The sequence below is a fragment of the Ailuropoda melanoleuca genome, chromosome 2 (assembly GCF_002007445.2).
Source record: "Ailuropoda melanoleuca isolate Jingjing chromosome 2, ASM200744v2, whole genome shotgun sequence".
In the NCBI taxonomy this organism is placed as follows: Eukaryota; Metazoa; Chordata; class Mammalia; order Carnivora; family Ursidae; genus Ailuropoda; species Ailuropoda melanoleuca.
In genome coordinates this window covers 67223582-67245326 of record NC_048219.1, presented here as the reverse complement: position 1 = coordinate 67245326, position 21745 = coordinate 67223582, and the positions used below count along the sequence as shown (strand labels likewise).

The window sequence follows — 21745 nt, the reverse complement described above, 5'->3', positions numbered from 1 at the left end:
CCTTATGGCAAAATATTTGTAATTTTAACTGCTTCCAGATAAAATCACTGGAGTTAAGCCTTTTTATCATTAAAATGTAGAAATACCTATAGATGCTGTGGAATACTCTCTCTTTGTACTCTGAGAACTTGTCGTCAATTCCTGGAGCCACAGTGAGCTTAGTGGGGCCGCTTCAGGCCTCCTTGTTCAACTTTCCTCTTTCTTCTGCTTCAAGAGAATATTTTCATTTCCTATCCTATGGCCAGAAAAACTAGATAGTCAAATAGTCTTTCAACTCTATGGTTTATGCTAGGGATGAGCCTTTAAGAGCTCAAAATCCAATAATTTTGTTTCTTTTTAATGTGTTTCATGAGCTTGTTCTTCTGCAACTGTGGGGGCCAAGATAAAGTTTTAAATTAGTTTACGAAGAGGAGGGAGGTCACGAAGGATTTTCAGGGCCAAAAGACAAAACAAACAAAAAATTTAATTGGTTTTTTCCTTTATGCTCTCAATTCACTGCATAGAAAAGGAGGCAAATGCATTTGTTGTAATAGCATCTAGACCTGTGTTAGATTCCAAAAACATGTATTTTTATAAATATCAATCTGAAAAAGTAAAAATTTCCTTGAGAATTATGTTTTTTTAAAAGTTATCTACACATGGATTTTACTGTAAAATGACCTTTTCCAAAAATTGATCAGATTAACATTCATTTTTTGGGAAGGATTTATAAATCATAAAAAATAATAAAAGCTTATTTTTTGTTTATTGTATTTTATTACACAGCTTTTCCCAGGGGACTTCAGACATGGATATTGGGATGACAAGAGGCTTTTGTGGACTTCATCTGTGTTTGCTTTTGAGTCTGAGCTACTGTCAGTGTTGTAGCAGGCTGCCTTAAATATTTGTTATCTGTGACTTTCTTTTGCCATGAGCGTTATTGCTCTAGTCTAGGGAGTAACATTAAATGGCTAAACTGAGATCTTAAAATTCTCTCTTAATTACAGTAGTGCAATTAGCAGGTCCTTCCATCAGTTTTAACAATTAAATCTCGCATTTCCTGTAGCATTGTGGGTCTTAAAGACAGTATCCTAATTCAAAACATTTGTTTTTAAATAAAGAGATTCAGATATAGTGTTTGATTTTGTTAATCCCTGTTGGTAAATGTGAAGTTTAGATTTTCAACCATACAAAACAAAAACATCCTGTCAGCGGACAGATTTATTTCTATGAAATGACTCCAGTTAGCAAAAACATATATATGTGTGTGTGTGTGTGTGTGTGTGTGTGTGTGTGTGTGTATATATATATATATATATATATATATTTAATTAAAATTAGAGATTTATTACAAATATGCCCATAGCAATTAAATAGAAAAATCTATTCTCACATCTGATTTATAAACCGTCTGTGGAGAAGCATTGAATAAAGATAGGTAGGTGCTCTTTTCCATATGTAAAATCAAGTAAATTTTAAAAAATAAAAAGGATTATGAAACCTCCCGCTTTAAAATTTAAACCTGTCTCTTAGCAGCAATTCATCTAAATTGATGGAGTTAGGTTGATTTTTGGCAAACCTAGTTGCAGAGGAAAGTAAGTATAATTACATGACCAAAGAGACAATATACGTTGTTTTCTAAAATGGTTAAATGGGGAGGTGAATGAAATTACAATCAGAAACCTTGAATTTGAGTGTTGACTCTACCATAGAATGCAATAGTCACATACTTGGAATGCATTTTAGGTGAAAACATTTTGAGTTACATGGGAATAATTTCAGTCAATGAACATTTGGGTTTTTTTTAAGTTTTTTTTAAGCTTTTAATTAATTTTCAGCCATCTATCCCTGTCCTGTGTTTATAATATCATTAGCAAACCAAATCAAAAAGAAATCGGTTAAATAAATAACAGCACATGGAGGCACTGGATATTATGCAACTTTAAAAATTGCATGTGAGATGTGTTTAGAATTATGGATAGATACTAGTCATATTATTAAGTTTAATTATATGAAGGTTAAAAATAGTACATTCCAAATATCATTTACCTAGTATGTGTTTGGGTCTTTTTAGGTGTTCATTTATTCCAAAAGGCATTATTTGAGTAGCAGTTGTTAACATCAAGCTATGTTGTAGGTTGCATGTAGCAAATGCATGTAACTGAATTTATCACATAGCTTTATTTTTTTATTACTCATGTACATTCTTATACTTCTCATTGGGTGTGCAAGTAAAGAAAGGTAACTGATGATTAGAAACTTCCTAGATAATTTGAGGTATGAAAACTTTCATGAACCTCACTGGTAAACAATTAGAGGAAGAAAAATCTTAAGTGCATATTTAATAGAAAAGTTAAGAAATNAACCTCACTGGTAAACAATTAGAGGAGGAAAAATCTTAAGTGCATATTTAATGGAAAAGTTAAGAAATATTGAAATGGTCCTTTTTTATATTAAATTTCTTTTATTGCTAGCACTTATTATATTTAAAAAGCAGCATAGTCAACATAAAATGTAAGATATTTCCAAAAACTTTAAAAATTTCATTTATTTATGAATTATTTTGAAGGCAAAAGAAATATAAACCCACAACTGAAACTTTGGAATATATTGAAAACTGTTCAGTTTAAAGAGGTGCCCTTGTTAATTCAACATTCTCTGGTAATCTGAATTACTATTATTTCAATAAGGATAAGTTAGACTTTGTTATAGGAATTGGCTCTTTCATACAGAATTTTAATAAACAATAAAATGTTTTTCTATGATTATTAGTTGATAGCTAATATTTACTGTGTCAGGTACTTTGAACTTCTTTATATGCATTTTTACATTTTAACTCTGATATGTGATTCCATTACGATTTCCTAACCAGAATTCAAACTCTCTTCTAGAAAATTTTTATTGCAATATAATTACATATGGAACAATAGATTGTAAGTACTCAGTTCCATGAATTTTCATGAAATGAATTAAACAGTGCTGTAGAAGACCCTCTTGTGTCTCCTGTAGTCACTATCTTGATTAGTTTTGCCTATTTTTAAAACAATAGCTTCACTGAGATATATTTACATACTATAAAGTTCACTCTTTTAAAGTGTATAATTCAGTATTTAGTATATTCACAGAGTCGTGCATCTATCACCACTAATTCCAGAACACTTTTATCCCCCCCAAAAGAAATCTGATTACCATTAGCACTCATTCCCCCATTCTCTTCATTCTTTGGCAATCACTAATCTCCTTACTGTCTTTATGGATGTGCCTATACTGGACATTTTATAGAAATGTAATTATACAATGTGGCCTTTTGTATCTGGCCATTTCACTTAGCATAATATTTTTAAGACTCATTTATGTTGTAGCATGTATCAGAACTTACTTTTTTATGGCCAAGTGACATTCTGTTTTATCAGTATACTACATTTATCATGTTATTGACTTTTTGAGTTTTAGATTTTTTTCTACTTTTTGTCTGTTATAAATAATGCTGCTATGAACCTTTGTATACAAATATTTATGTAGATGTATGTTGCCCTACATTTCCATTCTTACACCAGTACCACAATGTCTTGATTACTTTAGTTTTAGTGTCAGGAATTCCTGTATGAGTCCTTCAACTTTGCACTTCTGTTTTTAAGAATGTTTTGACTATTCTGTCCTTTGTGATTTTGTATGAATCTTAAGATCAGCTTGTCCAAATCTGCAACAAGATGTTGGCTAGGATTCTGACAGTAACTGCATTGAATCTTTAGATCAATTTAGGGAGTAGCACCATCTTAACAATATTAAGTCGTCTTTTTTTTTTTTTTTTTTTAAAAGATGTCTTTTCTTTTTTTTAAGATTTTATTCATTTGACAGAGATAAAGACAGCCAGCAAGAGAGGGAACACAAGCAGGGGGAGTGGGAGAGGAAGAAGCAGGCTCATAGCAGAGGAGCCTGATGTGGGGCTCGATCCCATAACGCCGGGATCACGCCCTGAGCCGAAGGCAGACGCTTAACCGCTGTGCCACCCAGGCGCCCCAACAATATTAAGTCTTCTAATCCATGAACATAGGATGTCTTTCCATTTACTTTTGTCTTCTTGAATTTTTTTCTTGAAGTGTTGTGCTTTTCAGTGCACAAGTCATGTGCTTCTTTTAATTTATTCAGAAATATTCTTTTTTATTCTCATATAAATGGATTTTTTTTCCTTTTTGGATTATTCATTGTAGCATTGCCTATTTTTGAACTGTATGTAAGTGGAATAATTTTGTTATGTGCTCTTTTTCTTTTGTGTGTCACTTCTTTTGCTCAATATTATGTATGTGAAATGTGTCCATGTCACTCCATGTGGCTGTAGTGTGTTCATTCTTATTGCTATATAGTTTACCATTGTATTACTATATAATCTATTTGTATATTCCATCTTGATGTACATTTGACTTGTTTCTAGTTTTGGGCTAGCTTGAAAAACATGTTAGCTATGTGTTAAAAAGGATCTTTGCCCTAATTTGGTTCATTTAAAAAAAATCAAGGTAAAAATAGTGGTTTATATATCTCAATAGGTTTTAAATAAATTAATCTTATATATTGGAAATTATTAATTTAAATTCTGTAATTTTCTAAAATCAGCATACTCTTAGTTATAATTTACAATGGAAGGAACACATTCATGTTTAAAGTTTTGTTTTTTATTTTTTGTTTGTTAAGTTAGCTAAAAGCTCAATCTAATTACTTTATTTCCTAAATACCCCTAAATTCTATATAAAATCTAATATGCAAAAAGTTTCATGGATACATTTTTAGTTTAAAATTTAATTCTGTATTACATTATGTTCTCAAAACTTATTAGGGTCATGTAAGATTAAGTTAGTTTTACATATAAAAATATAGTTAAGATTGTAATTAAAAAAAATAAAAACTGTTAGGAAATTCAGTCCAGTAATGCTAAGAACCTGATATAATGTCACTTAATTTTAAAATTGAACGTATTTATTTTTAAACATATCTATATATAAAATGTGTATTTATTTTTAAACATATCTGTATACATGTATTTATAAATATATTTTTACAATTGTTAAAGATCTTATTCTAAAATTTTGGTTGCAAATGTTGGAACGTTTATAATTATATTATACCTGGGCTGTATCTTTCCTTGTCAGTAGCTGCTAATTTTTTTAGAACTAGTTATTAATCCTATATAGTTTATTATGATTTCAAACTTACTTTCATTGACTTTCTCTTTTGAATTCAAATTGGTTTTGATGTACTTGAGATTATTTTAGAGAACTAATTTTTAAACCTCAAAGCTCTAGAAGTTGTACTAATTTGATATAAAATTAATTTTTTCTATTTACCCTATTTTGAAAAATTGATAAAAAGACTTCTGTGATAGCTGTATCATAAGACATTTTTATTTTGTTACTGTTAAATTCACACTGTCAATTTTAATGAATCCTACCCAATTAAAGTGGTGTGCATATTTTTCATGAGTCCATAATCAATATAATCAATTATATTTTACATAATTGCATAGATGTAATTTTATCTCAGGATGTTGGAGGATTAATGCGTTTTTTTAATGTGTTGCAGAAATGCGAGAAGCTGGAGAATAATTTTGATGACATCAAGCACACGACTCTTGGTGAGCGAGGAGCTCTCCGAGAAGCAATGAGGTAAGTCTGGGTCACCATAGCAACAGTCACAGATGTGGTAAAGAAAAAGTCATTCTTCATTATTGGGGGAACAAATGAGTTCATTGCCACCATTCAGCTCTGTTCTCTAAGGTATTAATTTGTCAGTGGAGAGACTTCCCTTGAGGCTGTACTTTGGTTTTGAAGCTGCATAAATGTTAAGCCTCAGTGCACAGTAAAAAATGTAAATGTTTAATTTGTTACTTAAAATGCTTAAGGGGTGTCTTGTTTTATATTTATACTAAACTGTGTGATTGAATGGAAATATTGTTCATCTAAATTCTGCCTGAATATAAAAAATAAACAGTACAATGGTGGTTAAACTGAGTAGTATTTTCTCCTAATTAATATTTAATTTAAAAAGAGGTACTTAAAATTTCATATTCTATTAGATTTTTATAGGATTATATCATAGTGTTTTTAAACTGATTTACATTTTCACACTTTCGTAAAGCATGTGGATTGACTTTTTTCAAATATAACGAGCTTGATGTTTTTTTTTCTTTTTTCACTTTTTAATGTTACTATTTCTAAATATTTCTCTGAAATCTTCCCAAACTTGATACCTTTTTAATAACCTTTAGGAAGCTTTATTTAAACCCATCTTTTACTATACATAAAAATGTGTGAGGAATAAAACTCATCATCCTTAGAGCTAGAAAATAACAAATGAGATTAATCTTAAAAGTTCTGAGTGGAACATTTTAGTGGGATAATTTCTAATATATTTGTACAGAAATAGTGTATTTACCTCGTTTAGCCTATGAAACTACAATTGATTTTTAAAATATATCTCTTTCTATCCATGTTCTTTTTTTTTTTTTTTTTTTTGGATCTTAAGGTTAAAAATAATTTAAATAGGAGAAAGTATAAACCTATGAGGCTTCCTAGAAGAGTAGCTTGGGTACAATTTTGTTATTGCTAGCACACAGTTACCATATACTTTAGTTTAGAAGCTGCTCTCATTTAGTAACCTTCCTTTTACCATGCAAGCAGCAGGGGAAAGTAATTAAATTTAATAGAAGCTGCCCTCATTTTGAAGCCACTTCTATTTAAAACCACAGGGGGAGGTAATTAAATTTAATGGAAACAGTAGCTTCTACACAAAGATACATGGTACTTCTGTATAGATGATTATGATGTCACAAAAAGAGGAATAATATATTACTAGTACTGAGAAATTACCAGCTGGAGCAAGTGAGCCTATTTTATTGTTAATGTCTTCACTAATAAAAAAAGAGGGAAAAATAGAACTGAGTATACAATAGAGAATTTGCACCTATGAAATGCAATCAGACATTCACAGAAAGTTAGTTTTTGAAAAACAGTAATAAATTAAAAATAAGGTATAAAATATATTGTGAAAAAAGCCAATGTGGAAATTATGTATGGAATCCTGTTTTTCAATATAAGTCTTTATCCTGTATCTAAAACTACCACAGTTATAAGTTGAAGCCATCATTTTTTACATGCTTATTACAATAATTTTGCATATATGAAGTGTGTGCACACCAATATTTATCTAGAAAACTAGTTATTCTGTGTATTTTTTTTATATCTATTGAGTTTGAAGTAAGCACATAGACACACAGGAAGACAAAGAGAATGCCAGCTCTGAAGCTTTGAATAAGAGAAGTAAGGCCTAAGACATAGAAGGAATTACAAAGGGGCAATGTGAATGAAAATGGATGTGACTGAGGGAAATATAATGAACAAGGAAAGGACATGTAATTAGTACAGATAATTTGTTATCAAGGAAAACCAAACTGAGTTATGGGAGAACTGTGTGTGAAGAGATCATTCTGCCAAATTTTGTAATACTTTCCATTTTAAAAAATACCAGGATATTCTGCTTTTTAAAAAGTAGAGGTGAACTAGTAAGAAAAGCACGTATTACCTGGTTGGAGTAACCTTTCAGTCACTCATGCTATCAGATAAAGCAGTATTCTAGATAATTTAAATCAGCTTTTAATTATATGGCTCTATAATGTACTTTGTTTACATTAGCAGCATTTTTTTACACATGCACACATATTCATAGTGTTTAGATTCACTAAACACAAATAATTTAGTTAGCAGAGTATTCAACAATTTAGTATACTGTGGGCCTGCCACTTTTGTTTTGCTTTTGTTTTTTGGCTTTAGGAAACGTAGCAGGAGCTCATTCTTTTATATGTGAGATTATAGAAGCATGGGAAAAATGTCATGATGCTCTGTGACTAAGAATAAGAGGAGAATGTATAAAAGGGCAAAAATTAGTTGCTCTCATCTGTGATCAATTTTTGCCTTTAGAAATGTGTCTGGATCAAAAAAACTATGGTGAGGGTAAGAAATCTGATGTAGGCCTTGAAAGATGGCCTGTTTTGCAGGTAGAGGGAATAGAGTTGAGCAGTCATGGAGGCCTGCAGGTGCAAGGTGTATGTCGGGAACAGTTAGTAGCTGATGTAAAGCAAGTTTTTTTCATGCTCTTTTGAACATCTGTTTCCCCACAAAACTCACATAGGCAGAATGTTTGGATCAGTAACATCTCTCCTTATATTCAAAAATCCTTGGGCGGAAATGAAGCAGTACGAAGTTGGCAAAGATGATGGGAGCAATTCAGAAGCTCAGGGTGGGAGAAGGGGCAGTGGGAGACAGGTATGAACAATTTGCTGAAAACCTCAGCATCGGGGCCGGCCTTAGGAGGCTGGCTGGAAATGTGTTCATTACCATATTCTGGAGGCCAATTACCTAGAGTCTAGCTTGCCATGATAAAGAATGTAAATTATTTCAGGAAGTCATCTTTTTAAGGAAGCGGAGTGACAGGATTAAATATAAAAATTAGAATATTGTAGAATTCTAATGGGGAAGAAGTTACAATGTAGGGATAGATACAGTCTTTCATTTATTTAATAAATATTTATTGGGTTTTTGTAATATACCAGGTGCCGGGAATATAGAAATGAATAAGAGACAATTCCAGCCCTCAAGGAGCTAATAGTCTAGTGGAGGAGAGGTATAAAAATCAAATGCTTGATGTGAAGACTCAAAGCCCCAGTCTTGAGTCCTTTCTTCAATTCCCAAACTTCCATGGTAGTTTTTATCTTGATCCATGGACATGGCCTAGCTCAGCTATGGGAACATTCTCTTCTCTCAGAAGCTTAGCCTCTGCAGCAGCCCTCCCGTGTCTCTGACACCTGCAGTGGTGTTCTCATCCTGAGAGTGTCTAGCCTGGAGAAGTGAGAGCAGAAGGGGACTGAATCTGAAGATTGACATTTTGTGAGTGCTGTGTTTCGGCACTGTCACCAAGTTGGATACCCCTCCCTGTTTATTAAAGTTCCACTATTTTTGTGAACGTGGAACAGGAAAAAGGATTCTGTTCTTGCTCAGTTCTCTGTCATCTCATCCAGTGTCTCTTCATGGCCAGTCTTTGCCATGCAGTCTTGAACATGTTCTTTTCTCAGTATCTCAGCTCATGAATTGTTTTAGACCCCTCCCGTGCTTCCCTCTGATCCCAGATAGGAGGACCTGTAGCCAGCTGTCTTAAAACACAAGGGGCTACAACGTACTCTGGTATGTCCTGGCTAGAAAAAAAGCAGCTATTTGATCAGGTTTTAGCTAATCTTAGAATGGGAAAAAAAAATAATTAAGAAGGTTGTTTTTGCAGCAGAGTAGAGGGTGCAGTGGAGGGGGTGAGAGAGAGATCAGTGACTTCACTAAGATAAAGGTGGAAGGGTGTAGAGGTCAACAGAGCAGGGGTGTATGTTTGAGAGATACAGAAATATTTAGAATGTAGATCTGATGAGACTTTGTGGCTTAGCCTTAGTAAATCATATCCCTGATTTAATCTGTGCTACTCTGTTTAAAACCTTTTAAAGTATCCTTACCCTTTTTGAATAAATTCTAACTTTGTGTGTCCAACTAGATAGTAAATTCCATGAGAGTAGGAGGAGTGCTATTTTGCCCTTGTTTGTATTCTTAGCCTCACCATGGTATTAGCATATAGTAGGTACTTAATAATTATGTGTTGAATTCTTGATAAAGATAAGAAGGAGAATCACTAAGGGCAAGTCAAATGTTTTTATTTTGAATATTTAGACATACATTAAATAATATAGGAGAGAAAAAAAGATGATTAGGGAAGAGTATTTTGGTTTCCAGATGAATTTGAGATAGCTACGGCAAACTCGTGTAAATTTGCAATAAGCAGAGGAAAAATATAATTCTAGAACTCAGGAAAAATACTGGGGGTTGATGTGCACATTTGGGACTTGTTAAGTATTTTGATTCTTGTAGCCATAGGAAAGGATGTGATTTCCAAGAATAGGACATCAAATCAGAAAGGAGGAGAGTCTAACCAGATGCCTAAGAAAATATTGGGCTTAGGAAAATGTGTGTCACAAAGAGACATATTTTGAGATTTAAAATTTATAAATAACTTTCTCCAGCAGAGTAAGTTGGAACTGTAAAATGGTGTGCCTGAGAAGAAAAGGGTGGGCGGCATTCCTGGCCAGTGTTCTGTGGCTCCTGGAGATTTCTAGAGCCATGCTGCCCAGTAGAACTTTCTGTAAACTGGAGTAGAACTGTCTCTAGTAGAAATGTTCTGTGTCTGTTTTTTTAGCATGATTGCCACTGGCCACACATGGCTACTAGGCACCTGAATTATGGCTATTGTAACTGAAGAACTGAATATTTAATTTTATTTAACTTTTATTAATCTAAATGTAAATAGTTGTATGTGGTTAGAGGCTGTGGTTTGGACAGCATCACCCTGTAGGGATATGTCTGGTTTGCTAATGTGACCTCCATCCATCTCTCACTAATGGGATTCTCATCAGTGGAGCGAGTGGCTAGGGTAAGGCCAGACCATGTTCACACACATCACACATATACATCACACACTGGTTCTCTCAAAAAATGAAGAGTAAAAAGGTAGATTCGTAACATAGTAATGGTTGTAAAACCAAAAATAACAACGACTTGATATGGAGGAGGTAAGTGACTATTATTCTCTCAGAGAATTAACAACAATAACACTCCAGGAATTAATAAAAAAAATTACTATTGTGGTCAGATTTAAGATAAAGATGGGAATTTATGAGGTTTTCTATGTATAACCCGTAACTAGTTAGTGGTTGCAATGGACAGTACATGCTATGACGATCCTGTGAATTTATTATATTATAAGGTACCCCAAATCATCCAGGACATGTTGAGTCACTCAATAAGTGGTGCAAGAGGCAGTTGTTCTGTTATTTGGGAAAAAAAAAATCACTTCATATTTCACCTCACAGGTGATAAAGGATGTTTCATATGTATTAAGGAGCTAAATGAAATAAATGAAACAGCCAAAGTCCACTAGATATGGAAGTGACTTTTTTTTTTTTTTTTGAGGTTTGGGTAGGGAAAGACATGATAAGCTAAAAAGTAGTTGAAGAAATCACTAAGCTTTGCCTGCATTAAAAAAGCTTCTGTACATGGAAAGAAATCACGAAATTAAAAGACAACATCAGTGTACTATATTGCTGTGTGTTTAAGAGATTCAAAAAGATTAAGAGCTCCATGGATAATTGGCAAAGTATGATTAAGAAATCTTCGAAAATATTCAACTGTAACGGCTAAAAAAATACCAGTTATGTAAAAAATGTACTAATTTATTGATTGCTGACATTACTGCAGTTCGGTGGGGAGATTTTTGACTCCTAGCAATGGAATGGCAAGACAGCCATTTCTCATTCTCAGAGCTCAAGAAGGGTGGAAATGATTGCGGCATTTAAGGAAAGGATTGCACCAATAAGTACAAAGAGCCTTAAAACAAATGTACCCTTTCCATATTAATGTAACTTCCTGAAATAGATTATGCGGAAGACTTAAAAATTATGGACAATCTGAATCTGTTTCTCAAATTTTTAGAGTATAACAGCAAACAAATTGAATAGAACCTAGTCATCTACTATTAAGGAAATGAGGAGATGAGTATTATATATACATACATATGACATTTCTATATACATATATATGATTTTATATTTATATATAGATATATAAACTTAAAATATTTATAAAATATATATTTAACATGTATAATATTTAAAGACACACATAATGGTAAATTATGGCATATTTAATTCTATCTGGATATTAAAATGATCTTCACCGTAGTGTTTTTAGTAACACATGAATCCTCATGTTAAGATGTTCACTGAAAAATGCCAGGAAACAAAATTGCCTGTAGAACATTATCCCCACTGCATATAAAGAATGCAGAGAAAGAAGATGAGATTAAAATATAGTAAAATAGCTATTATATCTGGGCGAACAGATACTTTCTTCAGGCTTATAATTTTCTGTTCTAAATTTTCTATAATGGAAGCATATTATGAATGATTTGAAAAATAATGAAGTAAGAAAGGGAGATATGGAAAGAATAAAATATGGATACTAGGATAAGTGGTAAAAATCAGATTTTAGACTCCAACTGTGATTTTGGGTAAATTAATCTTCTTTTAGTCCTACTTTTTTGTAAAATAGGATTAAAAAGTTAATGGAATGGATATAAAAAACAACAATAATGTAGGAGAGGATGCTTTGTCATTTATGAAACATTAATAAAATGAAGATAGGAAGTATTATAATCTTTGTATACATTATTTGCATTTAATGGTGTTATAGTGATTATTTCAAAGAATTTACGTATGTAATACATAATAGAATTGGCCGGATAACTTCAGTGTTGCCTTAGAATGTAGAATACCAGAGGGAATATTTCTTGTCTAACTTACAAAGAGTTTATTATAGTTCCATAGCTGTGTAGAAATATTGTATAGGATTTCTAAAAATGATGACATAAGAAAAAAAAACATTTTAAAGACAGGGAAAAATGCATCTCTGGGTTAAATCTCTGTCTATTGTATGATAATAGTGAATTTAGAGGTAAAATTCACAACTTCTTTTCATCATATTTTCTCCTTATCACTGCCGGTTCAACCTTCTTATCATGCCAAAGTGATTTGATTTCTGTATTATCATATTTTGCACCTGTCTTAGACCCTTTAATAAATTCTAAACATCAAGGGTAAATGTGGAACCTTTTTAACATTGTGTTTCTCTGTCCCCTTTCAGTTCCAGAGGCAGTAGTGGAACATGTTTAGTACATATATGAAATTAGAAGGTTATTCAGTTGAATAACTTGAGAAAAGGGAGTGTCAAATTCTGAAAAAGAAATGGTACATGCAGTTAATTAAGAAGAAAGAGTAAAAATGTGGAATGAAGGTTTTAGACAATGACTTAATACCTAAAAATATAGATTGGTCAGGTTTATGATCGGTTATACCTCTATGGCAAGAATATGAATTACATTTTTGGAATACAAACATTGCTTATCAGGGGTTATTATTTTAATTTCAGAGCCAAACCTATTCAGTGACACCTGTTATATTTAGATTATTATTATGGAGATGGACTTCCAGGACATACATGAAATTTATTCTTCCTTTTTGCTTGGCTTCGTCACGTGTTAGGAATTCTGTCACTAGATGGTGATGTTGAGTTGCACAGTTTATGTTTCTGGCTTTTTTTCTGGTGTGTGTAATAGTAATTCTAGGTGTGCCATAAACACAGCCATTTATACAGAGTTAAACAAAGTATAAGTATAGAAGCTTAGAAAATAGTTTTAAGAGATACAACCACATTCTAAATATTATTTAAGTCAAAAGGTTAACATTACTTTAATGTGCTTGTTTCTTTACTTTAGACTCATTAGGCTTTGAGAGGTGGAAGAAATACAAATAACGATCTAAATTTTTCATTAAAGACTCAGATATTAAGGAGAGATTCAGAGACATTTAAAAGTATTTTCCAGTTTTTCTCTTCTAGACGTGTTAGTCTAAAAAGTACGCCTTTAATTTCACTTCTCCGTTAATATCCAGTGATAATGGGACTGTTTACCAACTGATCTAAGGGTTGTGTGACTCCTGGTACCTAGCTGCTTATTGTTACATTCATGTTTTAGTTATATTAAGGTTGCATCCCTTACTAAGCATAATTGTTAAACTACACTGATATTTCTTTAAATGGTACTTCTACATGAACTGGAGTAAAAGCTGTTTCTATGAGTAGTTTTGTCTATCTGAATAAGACTTGAAGTTAAGAATATTAACATTATCATACTTAATCTTATTTTTGTAGGTAAATATGTGTATATGCATATATTATATATGTGTAAATGTGTATGTTTGTATATGTAAGTGTGTACTTTCTATCTCTATCTCTCTCTCTGAATCTTCCCTTCTCAGTCAAGGAAATCTTTCAGTATGATAGTATTTTGAATTTGGAGATTCCTATGCTTTTTAGACATATTAGGGTTACAAAGACATATATAAGGGGGTTCAATGAAATTCCCTTATAATAGTAAAAAAAGGAAAAGGGGAGGAGAAGACAACCTAAATATTTATGAATAGTGAGTTGGGTAATTTAAAAAATGAATGTATGGTGACTAACATAAAAAATAAATAAAAAATGAATGTAAGGCATGAAAGAATTTGAAATGTCTTTGAAGTAAAATATAAGATAAGATGAGAAAGTATTAACAAAATACTTCTAGTAAAATCATCAGATTGTTAAATAGTATGGAAAGTAAATACAATTTTTTCAAAATTCTGGATGTGTTATGTAATGCTATCAACGATTATAGATGACTTAACATTTGATACATTTTTTTTTGCTTTCAGAGTTTTCAAAAATAAACATTATCTTTATAATCATAAATACCATGTATATGGGGGGCCTGGGTGGCTCAGTTGTTAAGCATCTGCCTTCGGCTCAGTTCATGATCCCAGGGACCTGGGATTGAGCCCCACATCGGGCTCCCTGCTCAGTGGGGAGCTTGCTTCTCCCTCTCCCTGTGCCCCTGCTTGTGTTCCCTCTCTTGCTGTCTCTCTATCAAATAAATAAATAAAATCTTTAAAAAAAAATACCGTGTATGTGCGTGTATCTGTGTTTGTTTTTTAACTATATGAAAAGTTTGACTTGTGAGATTAGATTCAGAAGCAACGTGTAAGTTTTCTATTTTAATCAGATTTCTTGATCCTTCATAATTATATTTCTCCAAGTCTTCTTTCACTAAAGGGATCAGCAAGTATCTCTCTAGAAGTACCCCCCCGCCCCCACCAAGTCAGCAAATAACAAGAATATCCTCTTCTCTATGCAGAGGAGAGTATCTTGTCTTTATCATTTATGTTAAAAAGAGGCACATATTCCACCACGCCCACATTAGGTTCCTGCATTTGGTCATCTAACATATGCATGTGGCAACCAAGCTGAATATATTAAGATTTTGTAAAATCTAAACACAAGAGTATGCTATCACTTTTTCTAGACAATAATGATATGACTACTCTAATAAGTAGTGCTGGAATACAGCTTAGAAAATGTAGGTTAGGCATTAGGGAAATGATTAATCACCTAAAAATATATAAAATTAATTTCATTTGATTATATATTCTATGTAATTAAGTTTATGCAATTTGTATAATATGAATATATGTATCTATACATACACACATTTGACACACATATACATATGGGTACACACAAACATACATTTGGTATCATCTGTTTACAGTATAAATTATGAATGTTACTTTCATTCACTCCAGGGGTGAATGAAAGCAAGATTTGTCATCTCATTTTGGATGGACCAAAGATACTTTAATTTTTTCACTATTCATGGGCAATAGGAGAAAAGTCCTGTATTAATTCTCAGTAATGTTTATAATAAAATTATATATATGCTTAGCATTAATACTTCTGAATTATTTATGGATTTGGTAGTGATTGGTATATATGAATTTGGAACTATGTTGATTAACAAATCTTTTTCTCTACATTGAATTTTAATTAGAACTTGGATATGAGGAATATTAATCATATACTTATCAATGATAAGTTTTTTGAAACAACAGCACAAATGAAATCAGGCATAGTTTAATTTAATTATATTTATAAACTGCAGTATCATGTTCTTAATCTAAACATTCATTCATTTAACCTGGTGCCTACTGTGTACAAAATACTATTTAAAAGGAGTATTTATAAAAGGAAATCAAATTAAAATTATAACTACCATTTTATGACAACTCAGTAACTTTAGAATGATAAAATCAGAAAAGAAAATATGAATCATTGGTAAATTGGATGTTTATATTTAAAACAACAAATTAGCAGCAGTATACATAAATAGAATTTAGCCATGCTAACAAAAAATTGCATTTTCCCCTTCGTAGCTTAAGATTGTATATTAAAGACTAGAAAGGAAGGGATACAGCTTTTGTTTTGCTACCAAAGAAAAGTGCAGAGCTAAGTCTTACTCTAGAATGCTTATCATTTTAGATACAGACTTTGAATGAGCAGCTAATAGCTAAAATTATTTAGGAGATAAAAATTGGTACTGTGAGGATTAGCTTTAATTTTAAGTATCCATAATTGAAGTGCCACATTATGATTTTAATGTTATGATAATCTTGTTAACAAGCTGTTGTGTATATACTATCATATTTTAATGTAGTTCCAAAGCTTAAGTAAACCATAAAGTAAATTGCTTTTTGAATCAGGCTTTTACAAGTGGAAAATTAGTGGTTTACATGTTTTGAATACATATTTTGTAATTATGCTTGGCATTTTCTACAACTTAAGAAGAATAATAGAATAGGTTTATAGATAATACATTATTGTTCATAACACATTGGCATATTTTGTTATTGCCCATTCTAATTAGCTTGGGTTTATTCCATATGTACTATAAAATAATAACTGACTCTATTTCTTTTTCTGTAATAGTCTTCTCTTCTGGAAGATATACATTGTAGTTTAGTTATGCTATTTCTCATATATCAGCACATTACTGTTAACACAAAATTAATACCTTTTCTTATCTAGTATTTGTACTGGTTATATACACTGTTATATACACTGATATACACTAAATTACATTCATTGGGAGTGTTTGTGTTTATTTACATTTGGGGAAGTAAAAAGTGTCTATTCTGATAATTGGTGAAGGTAGCTAGTAAGTTAGATATACTTTTTTCTGAATTTGTTCCTTCAGTTGATAAATACAAAACATGGCAATTTGATAGTCTAAAACAGAAATAAGCAAACTTTTGGGGTGCCTGGGTGGCTATATTAGTTAAACCTCTGACTCTTGGTTTCAGCCCAGGTTATGATCTCAGGGTCCTGGGATGTGGAGCCCCAAGGCAGGCTCTGCGCTCAGTGGGGAGTCTACTTGAGAATTCTCTCTCCCTCTCTCTCTGCCCCTCTCCCCTTCTTATGCTCTCTTTCTCTCAAATAAATAAATAACATCTTTTTTTTTTTTTAAAGGAAGAAGCAAATTTCTACATAATAGTCCATGTAGTAAATACTGTCTGCTTTCTGGTTCATATAGTCTCTGTTGTGGTTATTCAGTTATGCTGATGTAGTGCAAAACCAGCCACATAGACAATATGTGAACAAATATGTGTGGCTGCATTGGTGTGGCTGTGTTCTAATAAAATGTTATAGAAACAGGGAGCCAGGTGGATTTATCCCATGGGTCATAGTTTATTGACCTCTGGTTAAGAACATAATCGATTAAAATAAATTTCAGGGGTACCAGGGTGGCTCAGTCAGTTAAGTGTCTGCCTTCTGCCCTGGTCATGATCTCAGGGTTGTGGGATTGAGCCCTGCATTGGGATCCCTGCCCATCAGGGAGTCTGCTTCTCCCTCTCTCTGCTCATGCTCTCTCTCTCTCTCTCTCTCTCTCTCCCTCTCTCTCTGTCTCTCAAATAAATAAATAAAATCCTAAAAAAATAAATAAAATAAATTTCAAAAAATAATTTGGTAAATATACTATGAATTTGCGATTGTCTCTGATAGATTAATACTGAAAAATAGTATGGAGCTCGTCCAATTTTATTAACAAAGATGACTATGGAACATTTGCTGAGTGTCATTATTTCCCAATTTCTGGGCTATTCCTTGAAATTGAATAAGTTGCACTTCCTAGATTACCCATTTAAGTAAACAAGCATAATTCACAGATAAATAGCCAATTATAGTTGTAAAATCACCAATATGCAACCAATATGAGGTCATGGCATCAGTGCCACTGAATCAATTAGCATTAATTTATTATGTTTATGGTTTAGAGTTAAAATGTGGACTAACCACTGAAGGACCGTCTGCGTTATGAAATAGTATAATGTTACTCTTCATTTTGGCACTACTTTGCCACAATGTGGAACCTATAAAAATACAACATTGTTATATCTTATTTTGTTAATTATTCTTATAAATGTGTGAAAAATTGTGGCATCTACTAAAGTTACATACATGATATCTGATATTGATTGGAAAATATTGTGATGTGTTCCAAGAGCCATTATTTTAACTCCTTTATAAACTTTTATACCCATGGAACCATCTAAGGAACTGCCTTCATTTCAGAAATTTAACCAACCTGTATTTAATAAATCTGTGAATTATAAATAATTATTTTTCTAATAGTCCACAAAGAAGTTTTTTAGTATTAAATGAGATGCCATATGAGATACTCTGAGCTCTTTTAAAAGATGCTCTTGATGTTTAAACTTCAGTTGTCTTAATGTTTTCCAAAGAACCTCCTAAGAAAATTAGTTTAATTTAGTACATTTCCTAACTTTTAGCCTTATAGTTCTCTCCCATTTTAAGGACCATTATTTTGGAATGCAAATAGAAGAAATAATAGTCATTTTATTTTGAGATCTTCTACAATACCATCTTTCATCAAGTTTTAGTGCGAATGGGTGTTTGTCATTGGACTACAGAAGTAATACTTTTAATGGGTATCTGTGCTGTTTACAGACCAATTACCTTGCCAGTATCATTCTCTATCTTTCAGAAGACTTTAGAAAAATCTTTTTTATTTTTAATTTTATTATTATTTTTTTAAGATGGGAAAGAAAAATGATTTACAATAAGGTTAAATTACTTACTGGTATTGTATTTGTCATTGTCATATTTTCCCCCCATATTTCATTTTCCCTTCATCCCCTTAGAAGTTATTTATAATTTCATATTCTTTGAGAGAATATTGCTTGAGACATTTCTCACCCAGGGGTAAGAATTGTGTTGAAATTTAAACAGTTTGGATGAAAAAGCTGTTTTGGAGATCAGATTTTTTCTTTTTAAAAGAGTGAAACAAGTATAAGATTTTTTTCAATGCTGAGAGAAAACTTACTGGTTTTGACACATGATTATAATTAAATGACTAAATATGAATAAAATATATTAATAATTTATTTTTTTACATTTCAGTTTTTATTTAAATTCCAGTTAGTTAACATACAGTTACAGGTGTAGAAGTTAGTGATTCATCACTGAACATATAACAGCCAGTGCTCATCACAAGTGCGCTCCTTCATATCCATCATCCATTTAACCTATCCACCAATCCATCTCTCCTCCAGCAACCCTCAGTTTATCCTTTACAGTTAAGAGTCTGTTTTATGGTTTGCCACATGGCTTGAAAAAAAGAAAGAAAGGTAAACCACAAATAATTTAAAAAGCATTAGATGCCAGTTAGAACCTGTCACTACCATTAATTAAAATCTGAGAATCATTCCTTGAGTTGGGTCATTCTATTAAAATGAAAGTCTACTATTATTTGGTAGTAATATGAGACTTACACTACAATTCATATTTATTCAAGATTATTCTGCTCATTTGAAACCTTTAGAGAATTGATTGTTCTTTCAGTACTTCTACCAAAAATCTTCATGATTTTAAGGGTCATAACAAATATATTTGTCATGTAATTTTTCTATAAATGTTGTTATTTCAGAAATATATCTTATCTATATCAATTCTAATAAATGCTATTTGTAACCTATAACAATGAGCAAACTAGAATTTTCTTGATATATCTAAATTATTGCATGCCTCTTATTTTTATGTTTATTATTATATTATTTTATCATTTTGTCTGATTATATATAATAACAAATGCAGTTAAAATGTGATGATACATGGAACCTTGAATGCACACTGCAATCATCTTGGTGTGGAAGGGACTTTTTAAGTGTTTAAAAGTAGGTATAGTAGTATACCTTAAAAAGCAGTATACCTTAAGTACATATACCATCCCCATACCCAAGCCAAACTCCAGAGTAATTAAATGAATTTTTTTTTTGGGGGGGGAGACTATTGTTAGTATTTTTAAAGCATCCCAAGTAATTCCAGAATGCAGCCAAGGTTGAGGACTACACTTTAAATTGGGTTCCTTGTAGGCTATTCTGCACACAGCAGCCAGAAACATTACTTTATCAAATCATGTTTCTTCTTCAGTCAGAATCCCTCAGTGACTTCCTACCTCACTTGGAGTAAAAGGGAAAATTCCAACAATGTCCTATCTAATCCAGATCCTCTCCACTGTCTCCTTGACCTTATGTTTTATGACTCAATTTCTCACTCACTTTCAGCCACAGTAGCCTAAATACTTAGAAATTAAACAATACATTTCAAAATAACTATGGAATAGAGAAGAAATCACAGGGATATTAAAAAAATATTTGAAGCTGAATAACAATGAAAAGAAAACCTCAAAATTTTACAGATGCAATTAAAGCATAATTTAGAGCAAAGTTTACAGCTACTTTGGACAGTGGTTTTACAATTTATTATAAGACCAACTGTCTTTACCATTCTTCACATGATTGAAAATGATTATGGATATATAAATCATTATTTTAAGTAATAAAAATATTAAAAAACCCAAATAAAAAATGTTTTACATAATAGGATCAGGAGTAAGGTGAGGTGTAGTACACTGTTAACATTCCATTTCAATACCTTGCTATAATCCTAGCTAATGCAGTAAGATAATGAAAGGAAATAAAAGGTATACTGATTGGGAAGGGAGAAATAGAACTGTATTTGTTTACAGATGACATGATCGTTTATGTAGAAAATCTGACAAAATGATGAAAAAAATCCTATTGGAATTAAAAACAATTATATCAAGGTTGTAAGAGAAACGGTTAATATACAAAAGTCAGTTCTTAATATCAGCAGTGAACAATTGGAATTTGAAACAAAAAATAGCATTTACATTAGCATCCAAGAAAATGAAATACGTAGGGGCACCTGGGTGGCACAGCCGTTAAGCGTCTGCCTTCGGCTCAGGGCGTGATCCGGGCATTATGGGATCGAGCCCCGCCCACATCAGGCTCCTCTGCTATGAGCCTGCTTCTTCTCTCCCACTCCCCCTGCTTCTGTTCCCTCTCTCGCTGGCTGTCTCTATCTCTGTCGAATAAATAAATAAAATCTTTAAAAAAAATGAAATACGTAGCTATAAATCTAGAAAAGTATGTATAAAACCCATATGAAGAAAACTATGAAACTCTAATGAATGAGATAGAAGGAAGGAAGGAGGGAAGGAAGGAAGGAAGGAAGATATTCCACGTACCTAGATAGGAAGACTGTTGTTCAGATGTCAGTTCTTTCCAACTTTATCTTCATATTCAACACAATCCAAATCAAAATCCCAGCAAGATACTTTTGGTCATTGCAAACTGATTTTACAATGAACAAGGACAGGTAAGAGACTCAGAATAGGCAATACAATATTGAAGGAGAGGAATAAAATCAGGACTGACACTACCCTACTTTAAAACAGTCTATAAAGCTACAATAATCAAGATGGTATATTGGCTAAAGAATAGATAAATCAATGGAACAGAACAGATTGTTCAGCTATAAATCCACACAAATATAATCAACTGATCTTTGACACAGGAGCAAAGATAGTACAATAGAAAGGGATAATCTTTCAAGAAATAGTGCTAGAACAATGACATCCACATGCAAAAAAAAAAAAATCTAAACAGACTTTACACCTTTCACAAAAATTAACTCAAAATGGATTGTAGACTTAAATGTAAATGACAAAACTAGAAAATTCCCAGAAGTCAATATAAGAGAAAACCTGCATGATGTTGAGTTAGCAATGACTTTTAGATACAATAACAAGGCATGGTTCATCAAAGATTGATAATCTGCACTTTATTAAAATTAAAAAAAAAAACTTCTGCTCTATGAAA

At 32.1% G+C, this 21745-nt stretch overlaps 1 protein-coding gene across 6 annotated transcripts in view; it reads left to right on the top strand.

The window, feature by feature from the left end:
* DPYD (dihydropyrimidine dehydrogenase) overlaps positions 1 to 21745 on the top strand; it is a 966631-nt gene that overhangs the window by 94519 nt on the left and 850367 nt on the right. For all 6 annotated transcript variants that reach the window (XM_034653966.1, XM_034653962.1, XM_034653963.1 and 3 more), the window contains one exon: positions 5554 to 5636. In XM_034653966.1, coding sequence (XP_034509857.1) covers positions 5554 to 5636 — 83 coding nt within the window. The remainder of the gene's footprint in view (positions 1 to 5553; positions 5637 to 21745) is intronic.